Raw genomic sequence first — 24,514 nt, 5'->3', positions numbered from 1 at the left:
CACCAGCAGCTGCCAGCCTTCGCAATGAACTTCTCCTGACATTTCGGATGCGCCTCGACGGGTTTCCAACCCTCCTCCCTCCCCCTCCCCAGTGTGTCCTGGCCCCCGTGTGGGGCCGAGACCCCCTCCACAGCCGGGCCCAGCACCACAAAACCCGCTTCAGGGCCAAGGTGGGACCCGTCAGCCCTGCCTGTCCTCTGCCAGCACCCTGGGGCTCACCCCAGCATCCCGTGCTGGCCCCAGGGACCTCTCTGCTGCGCAGGGCAGAGTCAGCCCCGATGGTTTCAGCAGCTCCAGCCCCGTGGTGAGAGGTGCAATAACCCCCTCTTTTCCCTAAAGCCATCTATCTGCAATTAGCTCGGCCTCAGCTCAGCTCCCTCCACCCACGCAAGCGAGGACAGACATTGCCAGCAACCAGTAAGTCTCTTCTACTTCATTTTTATTTCAAGTCAGAGCACGTCGGCTCTGCCTTCACCAGTGCTGAAGGGTGGGAGGAAAAGGTGCAGGAGAGCACAGGGAGAGGCATCAAGAGTAGCCAGAGCCCAAGCACTGCCGGACACCGACTCCAAGGCAGCTACATGCTCCTTTTTTCTGAGCAAACTAGATACTGGCTGCGAGACCCCCATTGCCCCCTGTGCATGGCAATCGGTGTGCGAGGAAGGAGCCCATCTCAAAGGGGCATCCCCTCAAAAGGGCAGGGGAGACAAACTGCCCCCCCCCACCTCCCCACCAACTCATTCCCCTGCCCCATGCTCCCAGGGGGAAGCTCATCTCTGTTTGTCCCAGCTGCAGGCAACCTGCGGAGCAAGCTGTGCCAGAAGGCTCCAGGTGTGGATACGGTATCTGCACCCCACATGTGAGCTCCGGCTCCACGCAGCTGAGACCACCCTCCCCAGGAGCTGCACAGCGCGGCTGTTATCGGGGAAACGCAGCCTCCCCTGCCTGCAGCGCGGAGGGGAACACGGGACAAAACTGAAGAGACTCGCTGAGCAGTGGCCAGCCCCTGCTCCCAGCCTGTAGCTCCACCAAGGAGAGCCTTCCTCCATCATGCTGGACGTGAGCCAGCTTATCCCACCCCACCCGGGGCCAGGGACATGCCAAAACCACAGAGCCTCGCTGGCACTGCCACCTAACTAAGCCCTGCTACTGCTCCAGTCAGAAAGCAAAGGCCATGGGAACAACAAACACAGGTTTCACTAACCACTAGATCTCTTCTCCAAAGAGAAGAGCGATACAAACACACTGCCTGGGACATCAAAGACAGTCGAGCGTCAGCAGAGAGAGAGCACATGAGCCCCGGACACCGCAGAGCCTGGGACAAGGCCATGTTCCCAGTCCCACCAGCCTGGACAGCCCTCCGGCTCAGCAGCGGTCCCTCTTCCAGCGAGGGCTGCAGGTCCCAGGGAAGGCAGGCGAGGTCGCTAGAGCCGTTTACTGCATCTCACGCCGTCCGCCCAAGGGCTCAGCTGGCTCATCCGGACTGTCTGAGTGGGTATCGTCCATGCCGAAGTCGCTCCAGTATGGGAAGGTCTCTAGGCAGCTTGGACCCTGCGGGCTTCCCAGGCCGGCGCAGCTGGAAAGAGAGAACAGGTCAGAGCAGAGAAGGGATCTGGGGAAGATGCAGGGCCCGAGGTGCCCACGTGTCTCCAAGTCAACCGCTGCCTCCTTGGCGCAACCGCTTCTGCACAGCAGAGGCTGCTTCCCCTCTGCACAGCCCCACCACAGCCCTCAGCTTCCAGCCAGCTCAGCCGCAGAAGCAGCCGCTCACCCTCGCATGCAAGCCCAGAGCAGGAAAGGCGGGGAGACTGTCACCGGCGAGAGGCAGATGGGGCTGGCAGCTGAGATGCAGGAAGCCACACTGCCTGGGTACCTACCCATTAGCCTGGGCTGCTGCGCTCCCTCAAACCCCTTCCTTAAACCAGAAGGGCTCTATTTAAAAACAGGTCTCTCGCTGGAGTCCAGACACCTCTTTCTTCCTGCTATTTGAAAACCAAGATGAAGAAACATGGGCACTGGGTGGTGCAGAAGGCCAGACACAGCCTCCTGCTTAGCAGGTAAATACCTCATTTGAGGGGCAGGGGGACCCCGAGCATCTCTGCCAGACACACCAGGCTGCCAGCAAGCGCAGCCAGGGACCCCGTGCCTGCCACAGGACTCAAACACACAGGTGATGTCTGGGCTTGTTCAGTTTCTTGCAGGGAGCTGCAGCAGTGGTAGATTGAGGATGCCCTCCTCTCCCACCAGGTCAGCTGCCTCCCCAGGTGCAGAAAACCCCCAAATGGCTGCAGGAGGGGCAGCCACCACACAGGGAGATGCCCGATTAATTCCCCAGCTCGCAGCAAGAGCTCTGAAGCTCTGATGGGCACGAGGAATTGCAGAACCCACTCACGCTGCGAGGACGAAGGCAAGATGCACAGAAAGCCTAAGCTTTGAAAGCTTCCAAAGGCTCCTCACTCCCCAGAGATTAAGGGAGGAAAGCAGCTGAAGACCTTTGTAAATCTCAGCTTAAGTTCTTCTGAGAGACTCGAGCTCTTTTCAGCCAAGTCTTGGCCAGGACAGGTCACCCTCCCGGGCAGCACAGGAGACTCCTGGTGACAGCCCAATATGTCCAGCTCCTATTGCCTGACCCCCAGGAATCCTGCCCATTCGGTGTGCAGGGCTGGGGAACACGTGCTCAACTTCATTCCCTCAAATGACTGTAGCAAGGATGGGACAGGGAAATTCAAAAACATTCAGGGGTCTCTAGAAAGCCTGGCAGCTCCTCTTATTTCACAGCAGAGGCTGTTTCCTACTGGTGAAAGTCCCTTGCACAAGCACCAACCATTTCAAATCAGGCTGTAGTCAGACACACAGCTGCAAGCACTGACAAGGGGAGGTGCAGACAGCAAGTCACCAGCTGCCTCCCAGCACTGCCAGTAGCCAGGCCTGCTCCAGCCAGCACAGAGCAGCTCCAGGCACAGCAAGGGAGCTGGGGGCTGCCCCGCTGGTGGCACCCCCGGGCCCGTCCTTCCCTGCCTGCATTACCTGCCATGCAGGTCCCCTCCCGGCAGCAGTGCGGGGCGGCTCTCTTCCTCCTGCACCCAGCCGCAGTTGGACATGGCATAGTGCAGGATGGCTTCTGTCACTGTCTGCGAGCCCTGGCCTTGCACGCACGCCTCTATCTCGGGTACCGAGAGCTGGCTCTGCAGGAAAAGGTGCAGCCGGCTGTCGGAGAGGAGGACCACGTTCTGCACAACCCTGCGCACAAAGAGAGGAGGGTGAGTGAGACGGGTGGCCAGGAGCACAGAGGACACTGAGCCCTGCCCCACAGCACCAGGGTGACCGTCGGCAGCTCTACTGCCACCTCACAGCCAGCATCTTCTAAGCAAGACTGGAGCAGTGTGTCCTCTCCCTCCATCCAGCCCTCACAAATGCTCTACTCACTTCTCCAGGAACTGCTGCAGCCCCTGTCTCCGCTTCTCGATGAACTCATCCGTGCTGCCCACGAAGAAGGTGGATTTCCCGGGCAGCTCTGGGACGGGCCTGCAGGCACAGAGCAGAGGTGGCAGTTCAGGGTCAGATCACCCCAGCACCAGAGCAAGGAGACACGGGGGCACCGTGGCAGCAGCAGCCAGGACCCTGCTTTGTGCAGGGCTGGATCCTAGGAGCTCAGGTATCCCACGTTTGTGTCTGGGGTTTCTATCCACATCTGTTTGGAGTTCACGTGTGTCCCCCAGGGCAATGGGAAACAGTGTCTGGCTGCAGGAGGGGTAAGGGAGGGAGAACAAGGCATGCTTACACCAAGCCAGCATTCTTCTGGAGCTGCCTCCTCAGCCACACAAATTCACGGTACCGGCGCCGCACACATGAGGTCTTGGCAGTAAAGGCCTTGCTGTTGGTCTGCAAAAAAACCCACCATGGAAATAATCTACATGACTGAGGGGCAGCAAGGCAGAGGAGGGCAGGATCTCACCTGCACAGACCCCTGAGCTCTGTGACTAAAGGATCCCCTCAAAGCTTTGTGGAGCTGAAAGTGCCTAGAAAACCTGAGCAGGCTCCAGGAGAGAAGGTGGGTCTCAGACCCACATGAAGACAGCGCAGAAGGAGGGATGGGCTGCTGAAGGTTCCCCCCTTCATGGCTCCTTCCATCCCCGCTCAGCACAGCCAGACATGGCCAGACAACTCCGCTCATGAGCCTCACGTACGGCACAACTGAGCTCTGCAGCTCACCCCTCTCCCCCAGCCGCAACTCACATGGAGGAAGATTTTATAATCCACATAGGAGTTCCAGGAGCCTTCGTTCTGCACTCGGGGGTCCTGAACACGCACCGTGGTCAGCTCCTACGGCACAAACACTGCCTGAGTGCCAGCGTCACCCCCTTCGCAGGGCTCAGAGGAGCTGCCGGGGACAGGTGCCAATGACCACACTGGCTTGTCCGGCCATCCTGCCCCAGGGGCAGCGCAGACACCTCCAGCCTCTCCCATCCCTGTCACCAGCTGCCCCTCAGCTCCACCCCATGGACCCTGCCCAGCGTTCAGCACCTCTCACCCCTCGACACAGCGCTCAGCCAAGACCACCTGCTACAGCGCTGCCAAACCCCAGCCAGGAACAGACAAAACCCATGTAAAAAAGGGTCTTACTTCCTCTCTGTTCTCCAACATCCTAGAGCCAGAGCCCAGCAGGAAACATCTGTACAGAGAAAAAAGGATTTAGTAAGACAAGATCAACACATCAGGGTCTCCCATGCACTCTGCACCCCCGCAGGTACCTCACACCTCTGTCCCATCCAGCAGGCACCTCTCCAGCCCCCACATATGCATTCAGCTGCCCTCCCTGATCCTCTCCCCTCAGCCACAACGAAATAAAGTGGATGCATTCAAATCCAGCAGCCCGCAGGGGAGAGAGCATCCAGCATGGATCTCCCGTATGCTCCTGAGGCAACGTGGCCTGTTGGGCTCTTGCTGGGGTGTGCTGGAGACTGCACTGCGACCAGAGCCGGAGCCTGCAGCACCTCTTTCCTCCACAACTCATCTTCAGGTCACCCCTACCCACAAGGAGGCACTGGGATCCTGCAGCCTTCTGGAACAGCACTCAGAAATCCCTGGATCACAGAGGTGAGCAGGGATCCCAGCTCAGACAGGCTGTAAGCACCTGAGGACAGGACAGGGCAGCCAGCTGCTCCTGCTAAGCTGCCTGCCCTCCTCTCCCACAGCACATCCCTGCTCCCGGGCAGATAACTGGGTCTCTGGGAGAGCCGGACACAGGTCCCAGAGAGCTTTTCCCCCAGCGTAACTCCCGTTAGCCAGGAACAGCCTCCTCGTTGCACAGCACCAAGACCCCAGGTCCCCAGTTTGCTCCTGCAGAGCCAGAACTGGCAATGCAGGAGGGAGACAGGGTGGAAGAGCCCGGCCCACTCCCTGCATGGGCAGGTTTGCACTGAAATGCCAGGGGAGCCGGTTTGGCCGGGGAGGAGAAAACCCTGCTTTTATCACAGTTTCCTTCTCCTACAGGCCTCCCTCTGCCCTCGCTGCCTGCCCAGCACGAGCTCGGCTGGGCTATCCGAGCAGGTGAAGCAGCCAGCCCACACCAGGACCCCGCTGCCCCTCACCAGAGGAAACCTGCTTTTCTCCTGCATAGATCAGACCCATTCCCCAGCTGCCACCTCAGTAAGTCTCCCATTAGCACCAGACAGAGATATGACGTTTCTCTCCAGCCCTTTCCCAAGTCACCTGAATAAGCAGCAAACTCGGTACCAGATTTCCCCACCCGGCTAGGTTTTGTATCCGCATTGTGACCACTCTCCCTTGCGCCTCTCCCTAACCCCCCCTTCCCCTTCTCCCAGTGGGAGCTGGGAGGCCAACGAGCATTGGTGAGGCCCTCGGGGAGCCACAGAGGTGCCTGGTGCCCCCCATGCTGCCCAGCTTTCCCAGCTCAGCTGCGCCACGAGCTGCCCGCACGCTCCCATCACACCAGCCGCTTCCTCCGCCACATCCCTCCGGCGCTCCCAGGTCCTGCTGGACCGTGTCAGCTAATTTGCTCCACCATTACGTGCTCCTGCAGTAATTCCTGTTCTGCAACAACACCATGAACACAGTGCCAGGGCTGGGGGGGGGAAGGGGACAGCGAGATAACCCCACCACCACCCAATAAATGCACAGTCCAGACAGTGAAACCCCCTCTGAGACAGAGTTCATTCCCCACCCTGCAGACGCGCTGTGCGCACACAGACCAGGAATACTCATCAGGGGGAGCTGGAAGACCAAGCATGTCCCGTGTCCTGGTTTCACCTCCTCTGCGGGATTGTTTGCAAGAGGTTTTGGAGGCCCTGGGATGAACCGGCAGCGCAGGACTTTGCCTGTCACAGCCCAGGCTCCCGAGGGACACAGCTGCCTGATGGCAGAGGCGAAGCAACCCTTCACCTGTTCCCCATTCCTGGAGTCTTGCCTTTTAGGCCATGAGAGCTGCCAAGTGTCAGGCAGCACTGGAAACCCAGCCTTTATTTATACGCTCAGATGTGAGGCAAAGCTCTTCTGAAGACGGAGCTAATTTTAGCTGGGACAAGGGGAGGGGTTGAGCCACAAACCACACTTTAAAAATCTGGCTCCACCGGTTTGCAGGTACTTTCTGCAAGACTTCAGCCATCCGATTCCACCCGCAGAGCACAGAATGCATTAATAACAGCAGAGAAGAGTTTCAGGACAGACAGCAAGAGACCCAGGCCCACTCCAAGATGTCTCTGAGTAACTGAACTCTCGCTGGAGTTGGGTCAGACTGCTGCTGTTTCCAATTTGAGCTGTAAGGGGGAGGGCGAGGGGAACCTACCAAAAAAAACCCCCACGCTTCAGCACACATGATTCTTCCCCTGGGAAAGGAAGGGAGTGAAGGAGCCAAATGTGACATGAGTCACTTTGCTCAGCATGGTAATGGGGGAGCTCCGATCCTCCCCCGTGCTGGGGGCTCCCAGCCAGAACCAGTTCAGCAGCAGAACTTGACCATTATGTTCCCCGGCCTCCCCAAGGGATGCTGCCGTCGTCCCATTGCTTTTAGAGCTCTTGGCTCTGCATAACAGCCCTGCCTAGATTAAAAATGCAGGAGGGAGAAGAGAGAGACTCAGAAATTGCCTAATGGAACAGCAGAGGGTTGCCAGGAAAAAGAATTTAATTTCCTAGCTACTGAAAGGGTGCTCCAAAGAGTGGAGAGAGCTAGGCCGGGGTGGGGGCAGAGATGGCTCTCTGCAGTCAGCGAGGAGGTGGACAGGCTGCGGGGAAAACTGAGATCAGAGAGTCTGAGCACTCACGTCTTTATACTTTGATCCAGAGTTGTACCAAGAAACACATAATCTTATTTACGCTTTATTGGGAGTTAATTGACCTTAACTTGATAAATCAACTTAAACCCAATGGAGAAGGCAGCTCTGAGTTAGCTTTAAACAGTTACACCAAATCCTCTTTCAGGGCTTTTGCTTAAAGCCTCAGTTTAAGGGGCCCTGGGATATGTGGTTTGGGTTTGGTTTAATCTTCCTACAATTTGCATTTCAGTGTTTCCAGGGCTCACACTTTCAATGTCTTCTAGCTAGAAGGACACAAGAGGTGGAAGCCATACAGAAACACCCCACATCCATGCTCCTGGAGCCTCATGACTTTCACCTGCCCAGGCTACGGCAGCCTGGGTGCTTAACGAGCCACAGACGTGGTCTGACTCCAGGTGGATTGCCACCCCCGGGCCTGTACTCACACTGCTGACAGAGAAAGTGTTTGTTTTTCTCTCTTGCTTGCTATCTTTTTTCTTCCTTGCTGACTCAAACACATCCTTAATAGCAGTCTGTACCCCTCCATAACAGCAGGACCTGCATCAAGTACTCTTTCCTAAGTAGCACACACCGGTGATAGTTTAGTCCAGCTTGGAGCTCCCTCCCCCGGCTCCATTCCCTCCCCAGCTCCAGGCTAGCCGAGGCTTCACATCCATCCGCGCAAGCCCAGCACTGCTCCAGGCGACATCCAGCCACACAAGAGTCTCTCGAGTTTTGAAGAAAGCCTCACAGAGGGGCTCCACAGCAGGAAAAAAGGGAACGAGTCCCATTTGTTTCTGCTTTTGCTTGTCACGCTTGGACAGAGCTGTCCACAACCGACACCAGAGTGGGTTTTCTGAGGTTGTTTTCCCACACGGGAAGGAAAGGGCTCCCCATTCCAAATCAGGACCCCCCCTTGGTCCACCATTGCCCACTGGAAGGGGATGTCCCCAACCAGCCCAACACCACAGCATTTCAACACAAGGCACGGACACTGGAAGGGGATGTCCCCAACCAGCCCAACACCACAGCATTTCAACACAAGGCACGGACACTGGAAGGGGATGTCCCCAACCAGCCCAACGCCACAGCATTTCAACACAAAGCCCAGACGCTTGACCACACTAATATCAGCCCAGCCCAGCCGCCCCCCCCCTGTGAGAACGGGGCTGGGGCTGGGCCCCGGCACCGCTCTACCCTCTCCACAGCTCCGGCCCGGTCCCGCAGCAGCCGGCCACGGTTCTCGGGGCTCGATACCCCTGTAAGGAGGCTGATTTGGACACCGCCGCCTCGGCCCGGCCCAGCCCCGCCGGGAAAGGCCGCGGCAGGGGGTGAGGCCCAGCCCCGCCGCCCCAGCACCGGCCAGACCCGGGCCCTGCCCCACCGCCCCGAGCGGGCCAAGGATCCCCCGGCAAGGACCGGGGGCTGCCTGCCGCGGGGGCCCAGCGGATCCCCAAGCCCACCACCGGCGGTAGAGCCTCACCCCGGACCTACCCCTCCCTCAGAGCCCCCCTCACCTCCTCCAGCAGGCCGCGGCCCCTTTAAGCGGCGCGGCGGCGCGGCGGCCTTATAGCGAGGGCGGTGCTTTCTCCCCCCCTTCCCCTTCCGGCGCGGGGCATGCTGGGAGTTGTAGTCCACCCCCTCAGGCGGCGGGGAGCGGCCTGCGGCCTTCAGCAACGGGCGGCCTCCCCGAGGGGCCCGGCCACGCCGCGCCGCGCTGCGATCCCCACCGAAGCGGCGAGATTAAACCTAAAGGAAAAAAAAAAAAGCCTCTCCCGCGTGGGCGGCAGCGGAGCGGGGGACTACAGCTCCCACTGTACCCCGCGGCGGCGGCGGGCGGGGAGGGAGGGGGGGAAAAGGCGGAGGACTACGACTCCCAATGTCTCCCCGCGGTGGCGGACTACGTTTCCCAGGGTACCCCGCGGCGGAGCAGGGCGGGCGCGGGTCGCGGCGCAGGCGCAGTGCGCGGCGGCGGGTACTGGGGTTGGCCGGGCTCTTTTGTTCGAGGGAGGCGGACGGAGAACGGCCAGGCCCGACGGTGCCAACCGACCCGCCCCGCCCGCCCGTCCCCGTACCCCGCTAGGCCCCTTCCCCTCGGTGAACCGTTGGCGGGGCTGTGTAAGGTGAGTGGGGGCCGCGGGTGGGGCCGCGGATGGGGGGGGGGGGGGGCTGTGGGGGGGGGGGGCGGGGGGGGTTGTTGGGAGGGGGGAGAGCGATGGTGGGGAGGAACTGGGCGTTACTGGGGTGGGGAGGGCTGGCGCGGGAGATGGTGTTTAGGGTGGTGAGATGGCGGTTGCGGCGGGGGGGGATGCTGGGGAGGGGGGTGGGGGGCGTGTTTGGGGTGCTGGGGTAGGGCGTGTTGGTGGAGGGGGGGGTTGGGGTGCTGGGAGGGGGGGTTTAGAGGAGGGAGGTGTTTGGGGGTGATAGGAGAGGGGGTGTTAATGGAAGGGGGGTGTTTGGGGGCGCTGGGAGAAGCGTTAGTGGGGGGTGGGGGGGGTGCTGGGGGAGGGGGATGTGCTGGCAGGGCTGTGCCCCTCCAAGGGGGGGGGGGGGGGGACCGAGTCTGGGAGTGAGGAGGGGCTGGGCCGGGGACAAAGCTGGGCCTGGAGGGTCCGTGGGGGAGAGGAAGGGGTGAGGGAGGCTCTGAGGGGTGGGGGGCGAGGTGCGGGGGGTGCCTTTGGACAGAGGCGAAAGATGTGCCTCGGGGTGCTGGGAGGGGGCTGGTGCCTGAGGAGAGAACAAGGGGCTGCTGCAGAGGGTCTGGGGAAATGGGGGGGGGGGGGGTGCTGGGCTGGGGCAGGGGCAGGGGCTGTGGGGTGGAATTGTCCGGTGGGAGGGGAGAGGCTGGAGCAGGGTCCCTGCTCTGGGGCGGGCGAGGTGGCATTGGGATGGGACGGTGCTTTAAAAAAACATTGGTGGAGCCCCTGGGGTGAGGGGAAGGGAAGGGAGGTGTTCCCTGGGGGGAGAGCTTCAGGGAAAGGGGGAGGCTGGGGAAGGAGGGGGATTCAGGCTCCACTGCTGTGAGAGCAAGGAGGGGATGAGTGTCAACTTTTGGCGGGGAGAATGAGCGGGAAGCGGCTCAGCAGGCTGCAGGAGGGCAGGGAGTGGGACGGCAGCCGATCCCGGGGGGGCCAGGGGGAGGAGAGCTGTTGGGGAGCGAGCTGGGGGGACGTGGGGCTTTGGGGCTGGGGGAGAGCTCTCCTGCAGAGACCTCGGTGCGGGGCTGGGAGGAGTTGGAGGAAACGGGAGGTTGTGGCTGACAGGCTGGAAGCAGGGATGCGCTGGGGAAGGGGAGGGGGGAGTTGCAGCAGGAGCTGTGTTTGGGTCGAGTCCGTGCTCACCTGCAGCGCGGGCTGGGTGTTGGGGCAGCTCCCCAGCAGAGCTGGCTTTCTCCGGCTCCTTTGCCAAGGGAGGAGGTTTCGGAGCTGGGGAAGTCGAGCTGCACTTGGAATGTCAGTTGCAAAGCATCTGGGGGAAGAGTAGGACTTCTGGAAAGGGAAGGTGATGGAGCCAAAATGGGATTTGTATCTCTGGACAAGGAGGCGGCGAAGCTTTGTTGAGAAAGTGGCAGATGGGGAACTGCCCCGGGAGTGCAGGGGCTGGCCAAGAGGGTGGCAGTGGGGTTTGGCTCAGGGTTGTGCTGTGAAGCTGACCCACTCCCGTGTGGCGTGGAGGAGATGGCAGGGACTGGAAAGTGGCCTGAGTTTGGGTGGGGAGCATTGGAGACGGGGGGCTGAGTGTGAGGATCCCAGAGGTGGGGCAGTGCTCTTGGCATTGGGCTGATCAGTTTGGAAGCAGCAAGCTCATATGTTGTCCCTATAAAACCGAGAGATCAAAGTATAAAAGGGCTTTCTGGCTGAATAATTACAGGCTCTATCTGTGAAAGATTTTATTAACTTTAGAAAAAAACCAATGAAAATCTCTTGTGCATTTGAGAGAGGAAGGTGTTTGCGATGGGTATGTTTGGAGTCAACGATCCCCATAGGGTTTGCGACCCAGGCACACTTTCCTATTAGTGCTTGAGATCCTGGTAGTGAAAACGATGAGAAACAGATGTGGCTGCTCTAACCCCACTGCCCAATGCCAGTGAAATGCAGAAATAACCAGGTGAAGGGCCTGCGAGCGCCGGCAGGCAGCTCCTGGGCGTGGGGCTGCTGGGGGAAGTGCCCCCAGATGCGGTTGCTCTGTCCCTAAGGATGAAGGCTGGCAGAGGAAGGTGTTGTAGGGGCCTGGGTTTGCTCATGGAGAGGGAGGGGGAGCGTTGTTGGGGGGCCACTGGAAAGCTGGGAGTCCTGCAGCACTTGGGACAATGTTTTCTCATCTTTCTACAAAAGGAAGAAGAACGTTAAATCCCTGCTCTGACTCCATGAGTGTTTATCTGATCTAAAGAGTTCAGAAGTTGTGTCCACCTTCACGTTACAAAATTCCTGTCTGCATGACGGGATTTCTTACCTCAGGTTCTCTTTTTTCAGCAGGGAGGAAACGTTCCTACTGCTGCATGTGTGTTTCTCTCAAATCCAGAGGTGCATTCTCTCATGGATTGTGAATTTAACTGGAAATGATGTGGCTGAGCTTGAAGGTTGTGGCTTTTCTTTAGTTTGGTCTCCGCTCAAAGGCTTGAGCTTTCACTCAAACTTTCCAGAAATGTTTTCTGCTGTTTTCAGGTTCTGGAGAGTGGAAGACTTAACATGCTTGTTCCCACTTCAAAAGAAAGATGCCTGCTGCCTTTCCCTGGCGCGTGTGGAATAAACTTGGCGTGCTCATAAGTCTTTAAAGAGATGAGTGATCCCAGCCAAGTTTGAGAAAGGCAGGAGGAGGAAATGTTTTAAGTTTAAAACTCATTAAAGCTGAGCTGAACTGTTAATCCTTTAAGATGCAACTAATGGAACTAGTCTGTATGCAAATTAAACCTCTGGGTCTCCACATTTTTCTTCGTAGTCTGGTCTTCCTTTCCTTTTTTAAACTTTCTACTGAAAAGATTAGCACCAGGCATCACGGAATGGTATTAGGTAGAGCTTTGCGATCTTCCAAAGGTCCAGCTGGTCCCAGCCAGCGGGGCTCAGTGAATTTGTGTTTGTCTGGTAGTGGTTTCACTACCTGGATGCTGTTCTCCAGGAGATCTCATGCTACCAGCATGTGCTTCACTGATCTACTGCGATGACATGCTGTCAATGCTAGCTCTTGCTCCTCTGTCTGCTCCTGCCCCTATAATGCAGGCTTTTGTACACACCTTTGTGCTGGGTCTCTTTCTTCATGGCCTTCTACCGGAGTCTGAAATCTTTTCAAGTGGCTTAGGTGTGTCCTGGATCCTTTTCCTCTTAGCTGCAGACCAAGAAGTTATGCTTTTGGTCTCTCTCTGTTCTGCTTTCCTCTTCACAAAGGATTTCAGCTTTGCCTCGAGTGTTAGGTAAGAAGCAGCGAATGAAAATGGAAAGATCTGGCATAGGCCCATCCTGAGTCTGTCTTGAAATCATATTTTTCGGTGTAAGCCAACTTTTTTCACACATTAAGTGTAGAAAACTGAAGCTGAATTTTAGGAAACATACTACTGTTGAAGTCTCTCTCAGGCAGGAGTCATCTAGCCCCAAATTCTATAGACATGAGACTGCTTGTGTAAATGTAATAGGAGTTGTCTGCCCTCCCCAAAAATGCCCAGGCAAAATGAAACGGCTTCGTTCTGCACCTCTGTGTGCAGGAACTTGGTGTGAGTGAAATGTGTTTATGTGAAAGCTCTGGAGATGAGGGAGCAGAGCACGGGGTAAGTCTTCCTTGCGCTGCACGTCCAAGTAGACGGGGATTGTTCAGCCTCTCCCCCTTCCTCCAGAGACTAGAAACCAGTCAGTACTTTGGGTGGCTGTGGTTTGTTTTTAATAACTAAAATTGGAGGGTTTGGATGTTCCCGGTCACAGAAGGCTGAAATCTTTGTCGAGCACTCTGTTCCACAGAGGCATTCCTGACGTGGAGGAAGAGGGTGTGGGGAGCAGCTCAGATGCTTCGCAGATAAAGCCACGAGTTGAGTTTGTACCCCCCCGGGGGGCTGAAGTCCCTTTCTCACACTCGAGCTGCGTTTTTGACTGCAGTGCAGCGAGGGGCCTGTGCAGCAGCTTGTCTCTGTGCTGCTGGCTCGAACACTAAAATCTGTACTGTCTTTAGCAGCAGACGCTGTGAACTACAGCTTGGCCTTATCTGCCCAGAGCACCTTTCTGGCTTGAAGGCTCCGGAGGCAAAACCAGACATTGTCCCTGCTGCAGGGACAAATGCCGAGGGGACGGCTTGTCAGCAGGCAGCTGGGTGCCAGCCCTGTGCCTGTGTGGGAGCAGACATCTTGAGAACCCACAGAGGCAGAGCAGGCCCGTGCAAGGGGGTGACACTGGCACTCTGGTGTAAATGCCTCTAGCAGAAACGGGGAAACATCTGTTGAAAGGAACAGTCCCTGAGTGTCTGGGGACTTTGGAGAGGTTGCTGCCTGCCATACGCTTAAGATATGGTTGCTGCAGCCCTTTGGTATATTTGTCTCTCCCCTTGGCAAGCTTTTTCTCAAACTGCTCCTGGCCTTGGATTTGCATTTTCTCTGCCCAGCACTTACCACAATAAAACGATGGATCCGCAGTGTTGCATTGCTTGCACTGCTCTGTTGCCTCTCTCTATTTCCCTTTCCACACCTACCTGTCCTACACACCACCTCTACTTCTAGCAACTCCCCTCTGAGCTCATCTTGGCCAGACTCTACCATTAGACTCTTTGATCCAGTTGCCGCCTTAGGAAGCTGCGCAAGTGGCCTGGCGATCCAGCTGAGCATCGTTAGGTGCCTTAAAAACAAGTCCATCTCCAAGCAATAACCACAGCGCTTTCAAATAAAGTCCTTTTGGCTGCAGCTGAACAGAAGTCCCTGCTGAGAGAGGGGAAGCCTGAGATCTAGCCCCTCCAGGTTGTCTTGGAATTTATTTTCTGGTAGTAGCCGGCGGAGCGATAGCACCTTCTTGGGAATCTCCTCTGCCGTGGCATGCTCGGCTCTGGCCCCCTTCTCTGACGGCCATGCGGTGCCAGAGGAGGAGGATGGAGAGGAGGAAGGCTGTCCTGCACAGGAGGAAGGAACTGCCTGAAGAATTCAAGAGTGAAACACGATCTCTTAGCTTCCCGCTGCAGCGCTGGCTCCTGTTCGGGGATTAGATGCTGGCGGTGGGCTGCAGGCTTTACATTGTTGTATTGCACACCAGCTGAGGCGGTGCCAGGCAGCCTGGCCTCCTCCTCGGTGAGTCCGCAGGCAACCGGGAGCCTCGCTGCTTCGGGTTTGCCTCCGTCTGGCATCTGATTAAAGATGCTGTCAGTGTATGTCAGCCCAGGAGTTGAGGAGGGAAAAGCTTCTCTGATGCATGTTCTTGTACAGCTCTGTTTTAGTGGGCTGTTTCCAGGTGGTTGGTTTTTTTTGCCCCCATTGAATAGGGTGATAAAACTTCATCCTTGGGGGGCTGGGTGTCCTCTGGCATTGAGTAAAGGATCCATGGGGGAAGTACTGCCTGTCTGCGGGAATATCCCTACTACCACCTCAGCTGCTGATCCATACAGGACAGGGAGCTTCTCACTTCATTTAACACTTAGAGTGGGTTTAGTTTTCGCCTTTGGTGGACACTGGAGCTCTGCGAGCACAGCACAGCATGTGCAGTAGCAGAACAAGCTTTTCCCTTGTCCCTGTCTGCTCTGCAGCCTGTTCAGGTGCCGAGCCCTCTTCTGAGACTGCCAGTTAAAAGAAAGGCAGGGGACATACCTAGTGCTGAACACAAGCAGAAGGAGGAAAAGGCTTGCGATGCAGAGCCCGGGCTCTGGGACTTCCCAACTTGCTCAGTGACCACCAAGCACCCCTAGATGCTAGCAAACACTTTGGCCGGGCCTTTCTTGCCGGTCCTCTGCTTGGTTCATGAGCAGCCCCAGCTCTGGGTGCCGTGGCAGGGGGAAGGTGTCCATTCCTCCTTCTACCCCAACATTGCCATCAAGTGAGGAGGCTGTGGTCGCCTTGTGGCTGGTGCATGCAGGGCTGGGGTGTAAAGGGAAGATGTCTGTCTGGCAGCAAGCACGGTCGGAGGCTGATCACCCTGCTGAGGCAAGAGCCCAGGCGCTGGCACAGCTCGTACACCAAGATCAGGTTGAAAGCAGCAGTACAGTAGCGGGGTCCAAAGTACAAACACATTGGTCCAGTGCCTGCCAAGCAGAGAATTGCTGCTTTCTCCCTCTGTGCTCTTCCGCTCTCCTCGGCTACCCTCGAGCCCTGTCTGGAGATAGCAGCAGAGACGGGGTGGTCTGGAGGGTGCTGGCTCGGCTGTGCTCCCTCCCATCCTCTCTGCTGTGGCTTCTGCTTGTCTGAACTGGCAGTACGTCTTCTGAGCTTTGTGGGGCCTGTTTTTAAGACTTCCCCTTTGAAGGATACTCTAATGGCAGCTGATCACTCAGCTCAGCAGCATCTTGTGCACAAGGGAGCTCATCCAGCTGTACCCCGAGAGCTGAGACTGTTGCTGAACTCTGACATCGCCTTCAGCCAGTGTAAATCTGCAGGATTTTTGTTTTGCCATATAAACCAGCCCCAGTTTGCATAGATTTTGCCAGCTGAAATTTATTCTAGAAGATTCATGGTAACCTGAGTGGCAAGACGGAAGTTTCCAGGCAGGTAATGTTTGACCTGCTCACCAGTCATTTTGCTTGGCAGAAAATATGTATTTTACTGGAATAAAAGAGAAGTCATGTTCCTCAGCGCTTAGGCTGTGAAAGCTCCCTGGGCAGCTGTTCAGCAGGGTGGGGTTTTGGGAGGCTGAGGTACAGAGTTGGTTTCAGGCAGTCTGGGTCTCGTTGCCAGCTTTGCCAGTGGCTCTCCGTGATGGCGTAGCTGCTTATCGGAGATAACAGATGGGGAGATTTGGAACCTCTTGACCCTTTGGTCAATCTAAATCAGTGCAACTTGTTCAGCGTGCTCGGCTGGCTGCGCAGACTTCTTTGGAGCAGAGGCTGGTGATGCGGTCAAGGTACTAGAGGGCTCTGTATTTTCCTTGAACCTAAAGAAAAAACCCTTCCAGTGTCACCTTCTCACACGAGCAGATGCTTCGTTGGTGCCTTCCCTTGCAGGGCTGTGTGGTGGCTCAGGATCTTGGCTGCGGGGCTGGGACCTGTCGGTGTAACTGGTAGCAGCCACGAAGTGGCTGGAGAGCATTTGCAAGGACCAGGCGTGTTTTTAGCAGAACCACCTGCCCAACAGCAGGGACACAGGGCAGGGACGAGGCGCACGGCCATCCCCAGCAGCAGCGCGAAGAGGCTGACCCTGGGTCTGCCGGGCTGTGGTGTTCTTACTGGTCCGAGCTGGGTTTCAGCAGGGAAGCGGGGCCTCTCTGTGGTTTTTGGCTCTCTGAGGTGTTTCGTTTCAGCCTGGGGGAAGCGCCCGGCGTGTTGGCAGGGCTGCCTCTCCTCTGCAGTCCCCCCCTCCGCGAGCGGAAAGCAGAGCGCTACGCCGACGGCTGCCCGTCACACGTTACCTGTGTGCTGCGGCATTTACGGCTGGTAGCCTTGGGCTGTGTTGGGCCAGAGAGTTCTCCTAGCTCTGCATCACTTCTGCCACTTCCCAGCAAGGACTGGATACTATGCAGGAATTTTTGACTGTCTGAACAGCTCTGGAAGATAAGGAGAAAAAAAAGCATTTTCTGGGTTGGTGAGTTAGATAAATATCCCAGAGTGCACATCCATGAACCAGCAAGGAAATGAACATGGGGAGCTTGGTATCAGGGACTGTGACTTGTATTTAACTTGGATTAACTATTTATTAACTTTCAGTTAATATCAGCAGTGTGCAGTCTCCCTCCTGCTGCTGTACAGCTCCGCAAGTGCTTTCTGCAGCTCAGGGCAGGGTTGAACTTAGCTGAAGGGCAGGCCAGCAAGATGAGGGAAGGGGAGAGAACAGATTCGGGGGGGGACATGCGGGACTCGGCAGAGGAATGACAAGGTGTGGAGCAGCTGACATAGGATGCAGCTTCATTTCTGGAGGTCGGTGGGCAACACATGGGAGCAACGAGGTCAAGACATGGTGTGCTGAAAGCAGGGACAAAGCATGGGTGGAATCAGGCAGAGTCTTGATGGAACTGGTGAAATATATAAGGTGCTGGGGAGACAAAAAGGCCAAAGCTGTGTGTCAAAAAGGCGTTGTGTAAATGCAGCAGCTCCTGCTGGAGACTCCTGTTTGCCTTTTCAACTGGCAGGACCATCCTGGCCCATCTCCTTGTGTGTTACCTACTTTGGATGTGCCTATTTTCTCCAAAGCAGCATTCCTGCACTGTGCTTTGCCTGTGTGTATCCAGTAAGTTTGGCAAACCTGACCTTGACACAAACCTGTGGTTCTCTCTCCTCTTTTAGCAGCGTCGCCCGTAAGCTGAAAAACTGGCCAGCACAATGGGAAAAAAACAGAACAAGAAGAAAGTGGAAGAGGTCTTAGAGGAAGAGGAGGAGGAGTATGTGGTGGAGAAGGTCCTGGATCGGCGAGTGGTAAAAGGCAAAGTGGAATACCTGCTGAAGTGGAAAGGCTTCTCGGAGTAAGTGCCTCCCTGCCTGCTGCTGCGGGGTGGGTGCTGGGCTGCTCCAGCACGAGCATCTCTTCTGCCTTTGGCTCCCAAAGCCTCCGGGCAGGTAGCTCAGTCTCCCTGCGTCTCTCCTTGTCTCTAAAATGGAGCTAACAGGCCAAGGACAGCCGTAATGATAAAAACGGCACTGCTAAATGCCTCGAGCTCTAATCAGGGCGACGGGAGCACAGCCTAGGTGAGAAAGTCCGTTTCTGTGTTGCAAACAGGCTGTGTAGTGCCCTGGTGGGGCTTCCCCCACTTAAACCTGGTGTGAAACAAGCAGCCAGATAAAATGAATTGCATTTCTGTCCCAAGAAGGCAAATAACTGCCCTGCCCTCTTGCATCCCTGCCTGGATCAGGGCAGGGTCCTGCTTCATGGGGCAAGGACACCTGCATCCAGCCGGCTGCTTCTCTCAGCATCTCCGCATGACCTGGTGTCAGGACTTTTCTTGGGAGGGAAAGCTGCAGCAAGCTGCCCCTATGTAAAACTAAGCTGTTGTCTTTGATTGCAGTGAAGATAACACATGGGAGCCAGAAGAGAACCTTGACTGCCCAGACCTCATTGCAGAGTTCCTTCAGTCCCAGAAAACTGCACATGAGAGCGAGAAATCTGAGGGAAGCAAGCGCAAAGCAGAGTCTGACACGGAGGACAAAGGGGAGGAGAGCAAACCAAAGAAGAAGAAGGAAGAGGTGAGGCAGGGTGGGGTTTCTGTGCTCACCTCCCTACCCCTGCTTTTGGCATGGTTTCTAGTAGCTAGAGCAGCCATTTTTCCAAAACCTCAGTCAAACTGTTCTGCTGCATGGAAGGGAAACTATTGCACTTCAGCAAGACACAGCTGAAGTGCTTTTGAAAAGCTGTAGCTTTTGGAAGGAGGCGTGAGCTGTTGTCTAAGCTAGGCCTCTTGGTGAATGCTGAGCCAGTACTAGCACTAAATCGAAAGGCCAGTTCTTGAACCAAAAGGGTACAGAGCCCCGGCTTCTTCTGAAGAGCCGCAGAAGGGGTGAAACAGGAGGCAGGAGTTGCCTGTTGCCCCTTGAGGAGGGGGAACAAGGTGGAGCGGAGAGCCTCCTGCTCAGAGTGCTCAACAGCTGCTTGTGAAAAGGGACAGTTAAAGGCTCTGCAGTCTGGTTTTCATCCCAGGAGCTGCTGAATCTTGGCCAGCACAAGAGTTTGACCAGCATGGCCTTGGAAATCAGATTGCCTGCAGGGCATTCTGCCGTGCTGCCAGGCAGGAGGTCACCTCCATGCAGTGGATTTACACCTGAGTGGTCTTCTTAGTTCCCCGCTGGCCTTCGTCATTATAGCTTGAGCACCTGATACGCAGAGCCTTTCTGAACAGCCACCAGTGTGTCCTGGTGACAAGAAACAGGGCTGTGGCTGTCACCCTGGTGATGCTACAAGCGGAAACTTGTCTCTTTCCAGTCGGAGAAACCACGAGGCTTTGCCCGAGGATTTGAGCCAGAGCGAATCATTGGTGCCACGGATTCCAGCGGGGAGCTCATGTTCCTGATGAAGTGGTGAGTGTGTCTTTGTGTCTGTCACTTCTTCACTTATTCTGTGCCAGAGAGGGAAGGACCTGCGCCTGGGGAGTCCCTGCTACCTGGCATGAAATCTCTCGCGATGGCGCTGCTGCCTGAGGTGACCCTCTGCGCTGAGGCTAACGTGGATGTGAAACGAGCAGGTAGGGCCCTTGGGATTGTGTGGCTCTTAAGATGTCCCCCCGCAGCAGGCGCGAGCTTGGGGAGAGAGAGGGGCATGGTGTCATGGCGTGGGCTGCAGTTTCGGAAGGCTGCACCCAGAGGAGAGCCGTGACGATGACCGCGTCCCCTTCGGCTGTAGTGACACAGGGCTTGTCGCTGGCGCAGGTGGGAGCCAAACCAGTCAGGCATAGGTGTGAGAGCCATTTGCTTTTGCACCGTTTCAGAAGTACGGAGTGGCTGGGGGCAGGGCTGCAGCTTTGATTTGGCTTCTCTCCCCATCCCCGACAACACAGAGCTGAACTCATGCCTGATTTTTTCCTGGGCTCATGTGCTGCTTCTCCCTGCTCCAGAGCCACTCGGGAAGGGGTCGCTTGGATCCCCCAAGCGCCTCGGGGACTCCATTTATCTGCTGCTTCTTGATTTTTCTCCGGTCTCCACTTCTTCTGCCTCCCCTCCGCAGCCCCCTAACTTGCACCTCTGCTCTGGCCTGTAGGAAGAACTCCGACGAGGCCGACCTGGTCCCCGCCAAGGAAGCCAACATCAAGTGCCCCCAGGTGGTCATCTCGTTCTATGAGGAGAGGTTGACATGGCATTCCTACCCCTCAGAGGATGATGACAAGAAAGAGGACAAGAACTAACCCCTGGCACCCGCTCTGGCCAGCCTTTGTATAAAGATCTGAACTGTGGGTTTGAGCAAGAGGGAGAGAACGCAGCTCTGCTCGGTTGGGAGCGTAGAGATGGCTGGAGAAGATGCCCTTTGAAGAGACCAGTATGGTTTCTGTGCCCTGCAGCTGCTCAACTGCTTTATGCAGCTTCATGCTGTGTACAGATTCAAACCAGCCCGGCTCAATTTGGGGGGGGGGGAGGGAAGGGCAGGGGGCTACTGGGAGAGTTGGGGGGGAAATTGGGGTGTTTGTTTCGAGGCTGTCTATTTTGCAGCTTGTGGGAGAGGAAGCAAAGCCCCTTCCATGAAGGACTATCACTGGTGAGGGTGGGCTGGGGAAAGGGAGTGCAGATGGATACTGCTTATTCTTCAAAGACCATCTCAGCAACCCACAGCCTTCTTCCCAATAGTGTTAACTCTGCATTTTTACGGCGTAGCATGTGTGTAGGTTTTGTTTTTTTTTTTTCTTTTGCTATTTACTGGTGTATTGGTTTGGGGGGCTGGGGGGAGGGATGTGGGGAAATTGGTCTCTTGTTTCATTGTGGGGGGAGGGACATGAGGTCTGGTGACAATGTTCCAGATCTTTTTTAGAACCTGAATTCAGAAAAGGAAAAAAAAAAAAGGGGGGGGGGGGGGGGGGGAGAGCCCAGTATTGATGACAGAACTAAGGAGACAGGGACACTGACATGAGACTGAAACTGTGAATGTCCAAATCTCTGGAGCCAAGATCCTCAAAACCCTGCGAGCAATTTTTAAGGGGGGGTAGGGGGGGATGAGGGGAGACTTGTGAAAATGCAAACTTGTGATTCGTATTGTCCTGAAGCAGAACTGCCAGTTACTGACACATGCATTGTATGTGGGAGGGTGGGGTGCGGGGCAGGAATGGATTTTAACCCTTTAAAAGCCTTTCTACCCTTCTTTCCGTTACAAGGTGCTATTTCTCAAAATTGGGGGGGAGAGAGACTTCTGACTACTTGTACCTTTACTCACCTTAATTTGACTGTCCAGCCAGCAGCGCTGGGAACCCTTTAGTTGTGGGAGGGAGAGGAAATCAACAGCAGCACAAGAAAAAAATCAATTCCATATTCTCCCATAACAAGTGATTGTTTATAGGAAGCCAGACATTGGTGCTGGAGCCGGATGTGTTACCCTGAATCTTCTGAGTTTTTTGTTTTTTTAATCAGATTTATTACAAATATTGAACTATTTAATGTCTGGAGTCATGAGCCCCACCAGACTCCTGGCACCTCCTTGTAGGGTGGTATGTATCTAGACTTGCATTGTACAAACCTTTTTTTAAAAGCATGTGTTTAGGTTTCTGTGAAAACGTTGTTTAAATGTAAAGTACGTGTTTGGATTTTAACTTCATACCAAGCTCTGTCAGTTTTTTGTCTCAATAAAATTTTAGATTTATAATCCTGATTTTTTTCTTCTCTACCTTGCTCCTTCCTCCAGCTCTTTGTCCATGAGATGAGTGACGAGGTGTAGAGCAGGTCACGGAGGGAAGTTAGCCTGCGGTTGTGGTTCTCTCTGAGCAAGGTTAGCTCTGATGCAGCCCAGGTTAGCCGGTGGCTCCGATCTGGGTGTCGACAGCAGCAGGAGCTTTGGAGCAGCTGACAGCGGGTTCTGATTTATGTTGACTTCCATCTGGAGAAGAGGTGTCGTAGAGGTTAGTGTCTAGAGGCCTGAGTCGAGTCTCGCCCCTGGAGACAAGAGGACTAGCTGTGATTTGGGACCTCGTTTGATGTAGCAAGATGCTGCTTGAGCAGGGAGCGTGTGCTGCGTGTGTTCCTAGCCAGGATCCGGCACCAGAGGTGGGGTAAGTGACCTTTACTTCAATTCTCATCTGAACATTGAGCAGACTTTTGTCGCTTTGCGTTTACGGATGGGTTTTTAAAGCTCTGGCAATGGTTCTGGTGACTGTTTGGCTGAAGATGGAGATGGCCTCGCTTTATTCCTGATACGGCCTTGCTGGAGGCCACAGGCTCCTGTGCATGGAGAATAGACCTGTCCTCTGCTCAGCCCAGCTGACACTCCACGCAGTTCTGTGGACAGCAGAGTGGGCTGAAGCGTTCCTGGGAGGAGGATTGTGGTTCCTGGCTCAGAGGTTTCTGGTGTTTGCAGGGTGCAGGATGGAGCAGGGAGAGGCAGGGAGGTTTTGTGTGGTGTTCAGGGCTGAAGAGGGGCTCCGCCAGCCCCTCGCTGGCACTCAGGGCTGCAAAACTACGCAGCCAGTTGAAATCCAGGTTATTCGCAACAGCACAGCCTATACCCAGCGGGACGGTGAAATATCTGCCCTGCCCCAGCAGCCAGCAGAAGCAGCAATTAAACCTGTATTAATCACTAGAGATGGAAGGGGTAACGTCCACTTAATTGAACGTAAGAAGGCTGCGGTTCCCTAGGGAGGCTCTGGGGCGATCGATCGCAGCAGGTAGCTGGAAGATGCACGTTGCTCCATCCTGGGGGTGGGACTGTGGCCGCACCGAGTACGTGGGGCTCCCGTGTGAGCTGCCGGCAGGCACCAGATCTCTGGGTACCGGTTGTCTCTGGCTGTGGCACTCTGTAAGCGGGATGGGTCACCTCTCAAGAAAGCGAGGCACGGGAAAATAGTCTCCCAGCCCTCGTAACAGGCTCAGAGATGTGTGGGTGATGATGAGGGTGTCTTCCTGGAGCTCACTGCTGCCCTGGGCTGCCAGAACCGGGGCAAGGCAGAGGCAGAGACAGTTTCTTTGTCCCCCCCGCGCCACAGCAGAGGCTGGCAGAAACCAGGGTCTGTCCGGGAAAGCAACCGCACCGGCGCGAAGCTGCCCGACTGCCACGCTGAGGGCTCGGGCGGCAGCCGGACACTGTTTCAAAGGGCCGCTGAGCCACGGCTCTCGCCGAGATCAGAGGCACGAGGCCCCGCTGGTGGCTAAGTGCTTCCTGCTTCGGAAAATGAAAGGTCTGCACTTCACCTGATTACGGGCTGGCAGGCAGCCTGCGCCTCTGACAGCGCATGGCATGACATGCGAGTGACAGCAGCGGAGGTGCAGAGCTGGTTAAGCTCCCATCTCGCCTGCCCCTCCTCGCTACCTGCAAAAGGTCGGTGCCCAGCCGCCCCGCACGGGATGTGACGGGCACGGGCAGGGAGCCAGAGCTGAATGGATTTTGTCGGGCTTGTTCTTAGCTTGGGCTTGCTTGCTCTGAAGCCGTATCGGAGGCTGGGGAAAGGCGCTTTCCTCACCTGAAGCCTCCCTGACAGGGAGATGGGGGTTTGCTGGTATGTTTGTGCATGAGCAAGGACGTGTGTGGGCATAGGAGCGGAGACACGAAGTAAAAGGTCCTGTTCTGTGGTGGGGGGGAGGCAGCAAAGGGAGACTAGAACCTGGGTAGAGCAGTGCATCTTCCCCTCCTGTGTCCATGCATTCTCTGGACCCCACGGGGAGGGCTGTAACCTTCTCAGAGCATCACCGGGGTGGGGGAAATCCTTGCAGGTTTTTTTTTGCAAGCTGGTATTACGTTCTAAAACAGCCCCTGAAGGAATATCTGAAATAAATACCCTAGAGCCCAGGAAGAGAGACAGGAAGCACCTCAGAGTGTGTATTTTAATGCTTCACGTTCCCCTTGGCTGCGCTGTTGCCATGCGTAGCGCTGGCTTGGGCTCAACTCTGGCAGCAGGAGTAGACAAACTCTTCCAGTCCCATAAGGAGAGGTTTAGTCTCCAGGGAAATGACATTTGCCCCACGGGAACCCCGGTAGAAGACCATCGGGGAGCAGAGCGGGGCTGGCAGCGCCCTTTCTACTTGGTTTTCTGGTTATGTCTGGCCAAGGCTAGTGGACAGAAGGCTTTGAGGCCCCCACAGCAGCATCTCACCCAGATGTCCTGGCTTTTAGTGATAGGCTCTATTGCGTACTCAGTGTAGGGGTGCAGGAACTGCTACGTAATAATGACGCCAGTTGAGAAAACACAGCGCCTACAAGTGGCAGTGCCAATAAGGTGGTGGGTATTAAAGCCTTACAGAAAGGCAGCTATAAAAGATATATAGAGGTGATATGATGCTGAGCCACCAGGAAGGCATCCCAAAATGCTACTTTCAAGCGCAACGATTCAGCGCCAGCCCAGTGTCTCGCTGGTGCATCAGCAGTTCCCAGGAGCCGTTTTCCATCCCCAGTTCACTCATCGGAGCTGCGCGTGTCATCTTCTGCAGGGTCTGGGTTCCTGCCTGCACCCCGGCAGCGCACAACCCTTCACGGAAAACAGCAGCGAAGTCAGGGCCTGCCCTTGAGCCCGGCTGGACACAAACCGAGCTCT

At 56.1% G+C, this 24,514-nt stretch overlaps 2 protein-coding genes across 4 annotated transcripts; one reads left to right on the top strand and one right to left on the bottom strand.

The window, feature by feature from the left end:
* Window positions 1-422: 422 nt before the first annotated feature.
* Window positions 423-8,871, bottom strand: SNX11 (sorting nexin 11). 2 transcript variants are annotated; one of them, XM_030023292.1, is made up of 7 exons: window positions 8,786-8,871; window positions 4,621-4,669; window positions 4,234-4,320; window positions 3,779-3,879; window positions 3,424-3,522; window positions 3,025-3,237; window positions 423-1,573 (listed from the first exon to the last, which is right to left on the bottom strand). In XM_030023292.1, exons 2-7 carry the CDS (start codon window positions 4,639-4,641, stop codon window positions 1,432-1,434), a joined length of 663 nt encoding a protein of 220 aa, XP_029879152.1. In that variant the 5' UTR covers window positions 4,642-4,669; window positions 8,786-8,871; the 3' UTR covers window positions 423-1,431. The 2 variants fall into 2 exon arrangements, with proteins under 2 accessions (XP_029879152.1, XP_029879153.1); XM_030023293.2 differs by lacking the exon at window positions 8,786-8,871 and adding an exon at window positions 8,466-8,590.
* A 355-nt stretch (window positions 8,872-9,226) lies between these two features.
* Window positions 9,227-21,639, top strand: CBX1 (chromobox 1). 2 transcript variants are annotated; one of them, XM_030021945.2, is made up of 5 exons: window positions 9,227-9,391; window positions 17,655-17,830; window positions 18,371-18,548; window positions 19,282-19,376; window positions 20,053-21,639. In XM_030021945.2, exons 2-5 carry the CDS (start codon window positions 17,691-17,693, stop codon window positions 20,195-20,197), a joined length of 558 nt encoding a protein of 185 aa, XP_029877805.1. In that variant the 5' UTR covers window positions 9,227-9,391; window positions 17,655-17,690; the 3' UTR covers window positions 20,198-21,639. The 2 variants fall into 2 exon arrangements, with proteins under 2 accessions (XP_029877805.1, XP_029877806.1); XM_030021946.2 differs by having other exon boundaries at window positions 9,269-9,391; window positions 17,658-17,830.
* Window positions 21,640-24,514: the final 2,875 nt, after the last annotated feature.

This window comes from Aquila chrysaetos, chromosome 8 (assembly GCF_900496995.4).
Source record: "Aquila chrysaetos chrysaetos chromosome 8, bAquChr1.4, whole genome shotgun sequence".
Lineage (NCBI taxonomy): Eukaryota > Metazoa > Chordata > Aves > Accipitriformes > Accipitridae > Aquila > Aquila chrysaetos.
Note: the sequence above shows the minus strand (reverse complement) of the source record. Positions and strands in the feature narration are given on the sequence as shown.

Excerpts from the sequence above, each read along its gene's own strand:
- SNX11 (XM_030023292.1), bottom strand. The coding sequence starts at position 4,641 with ATGTTGGAGAACAGAGAGGAA. Across the intron at positions 3,523-3,778 it reads CAGAAGAATGCTGGCTTGGT|GCCCGTCCCAGAGCTGCCCG; the intron begins GTAAGCATGCCT and ends CTGTGCCTGCAG. Across the intron at positions 3,238-3,423 it reads CTGCAGCAGTTCCTGGAGAA|GGTTGTGCAGAACGTGGTCC; the intron begins GTGAGTAGAGCA and ends CTTTGTGCGCAG.
- CBX1 (XM_030021945.2), top strand. The coding sequence starts at position 17,691 with ATGGGAAAAAAACAGAACAAGAAGAAAGTGGAAGAGGTCTTAGAGGAA. Across the intron at positions 17,831-18,370 it reads AAGTGGAAAGGCTTCTCGGA|TGAAGATAACACATGGGAGC; the intron begins GTAAGTGCCTCC and ends CTTTGATTGCAG. Across the intron at positions 18,549-19,281 it reads CAAAGAAGAAGAAGGAAGAG|TCGGAGAAACCACGAGGCTT; the intron begins GTGAGGCAGGGT and ends GTCTCTTTCCAG.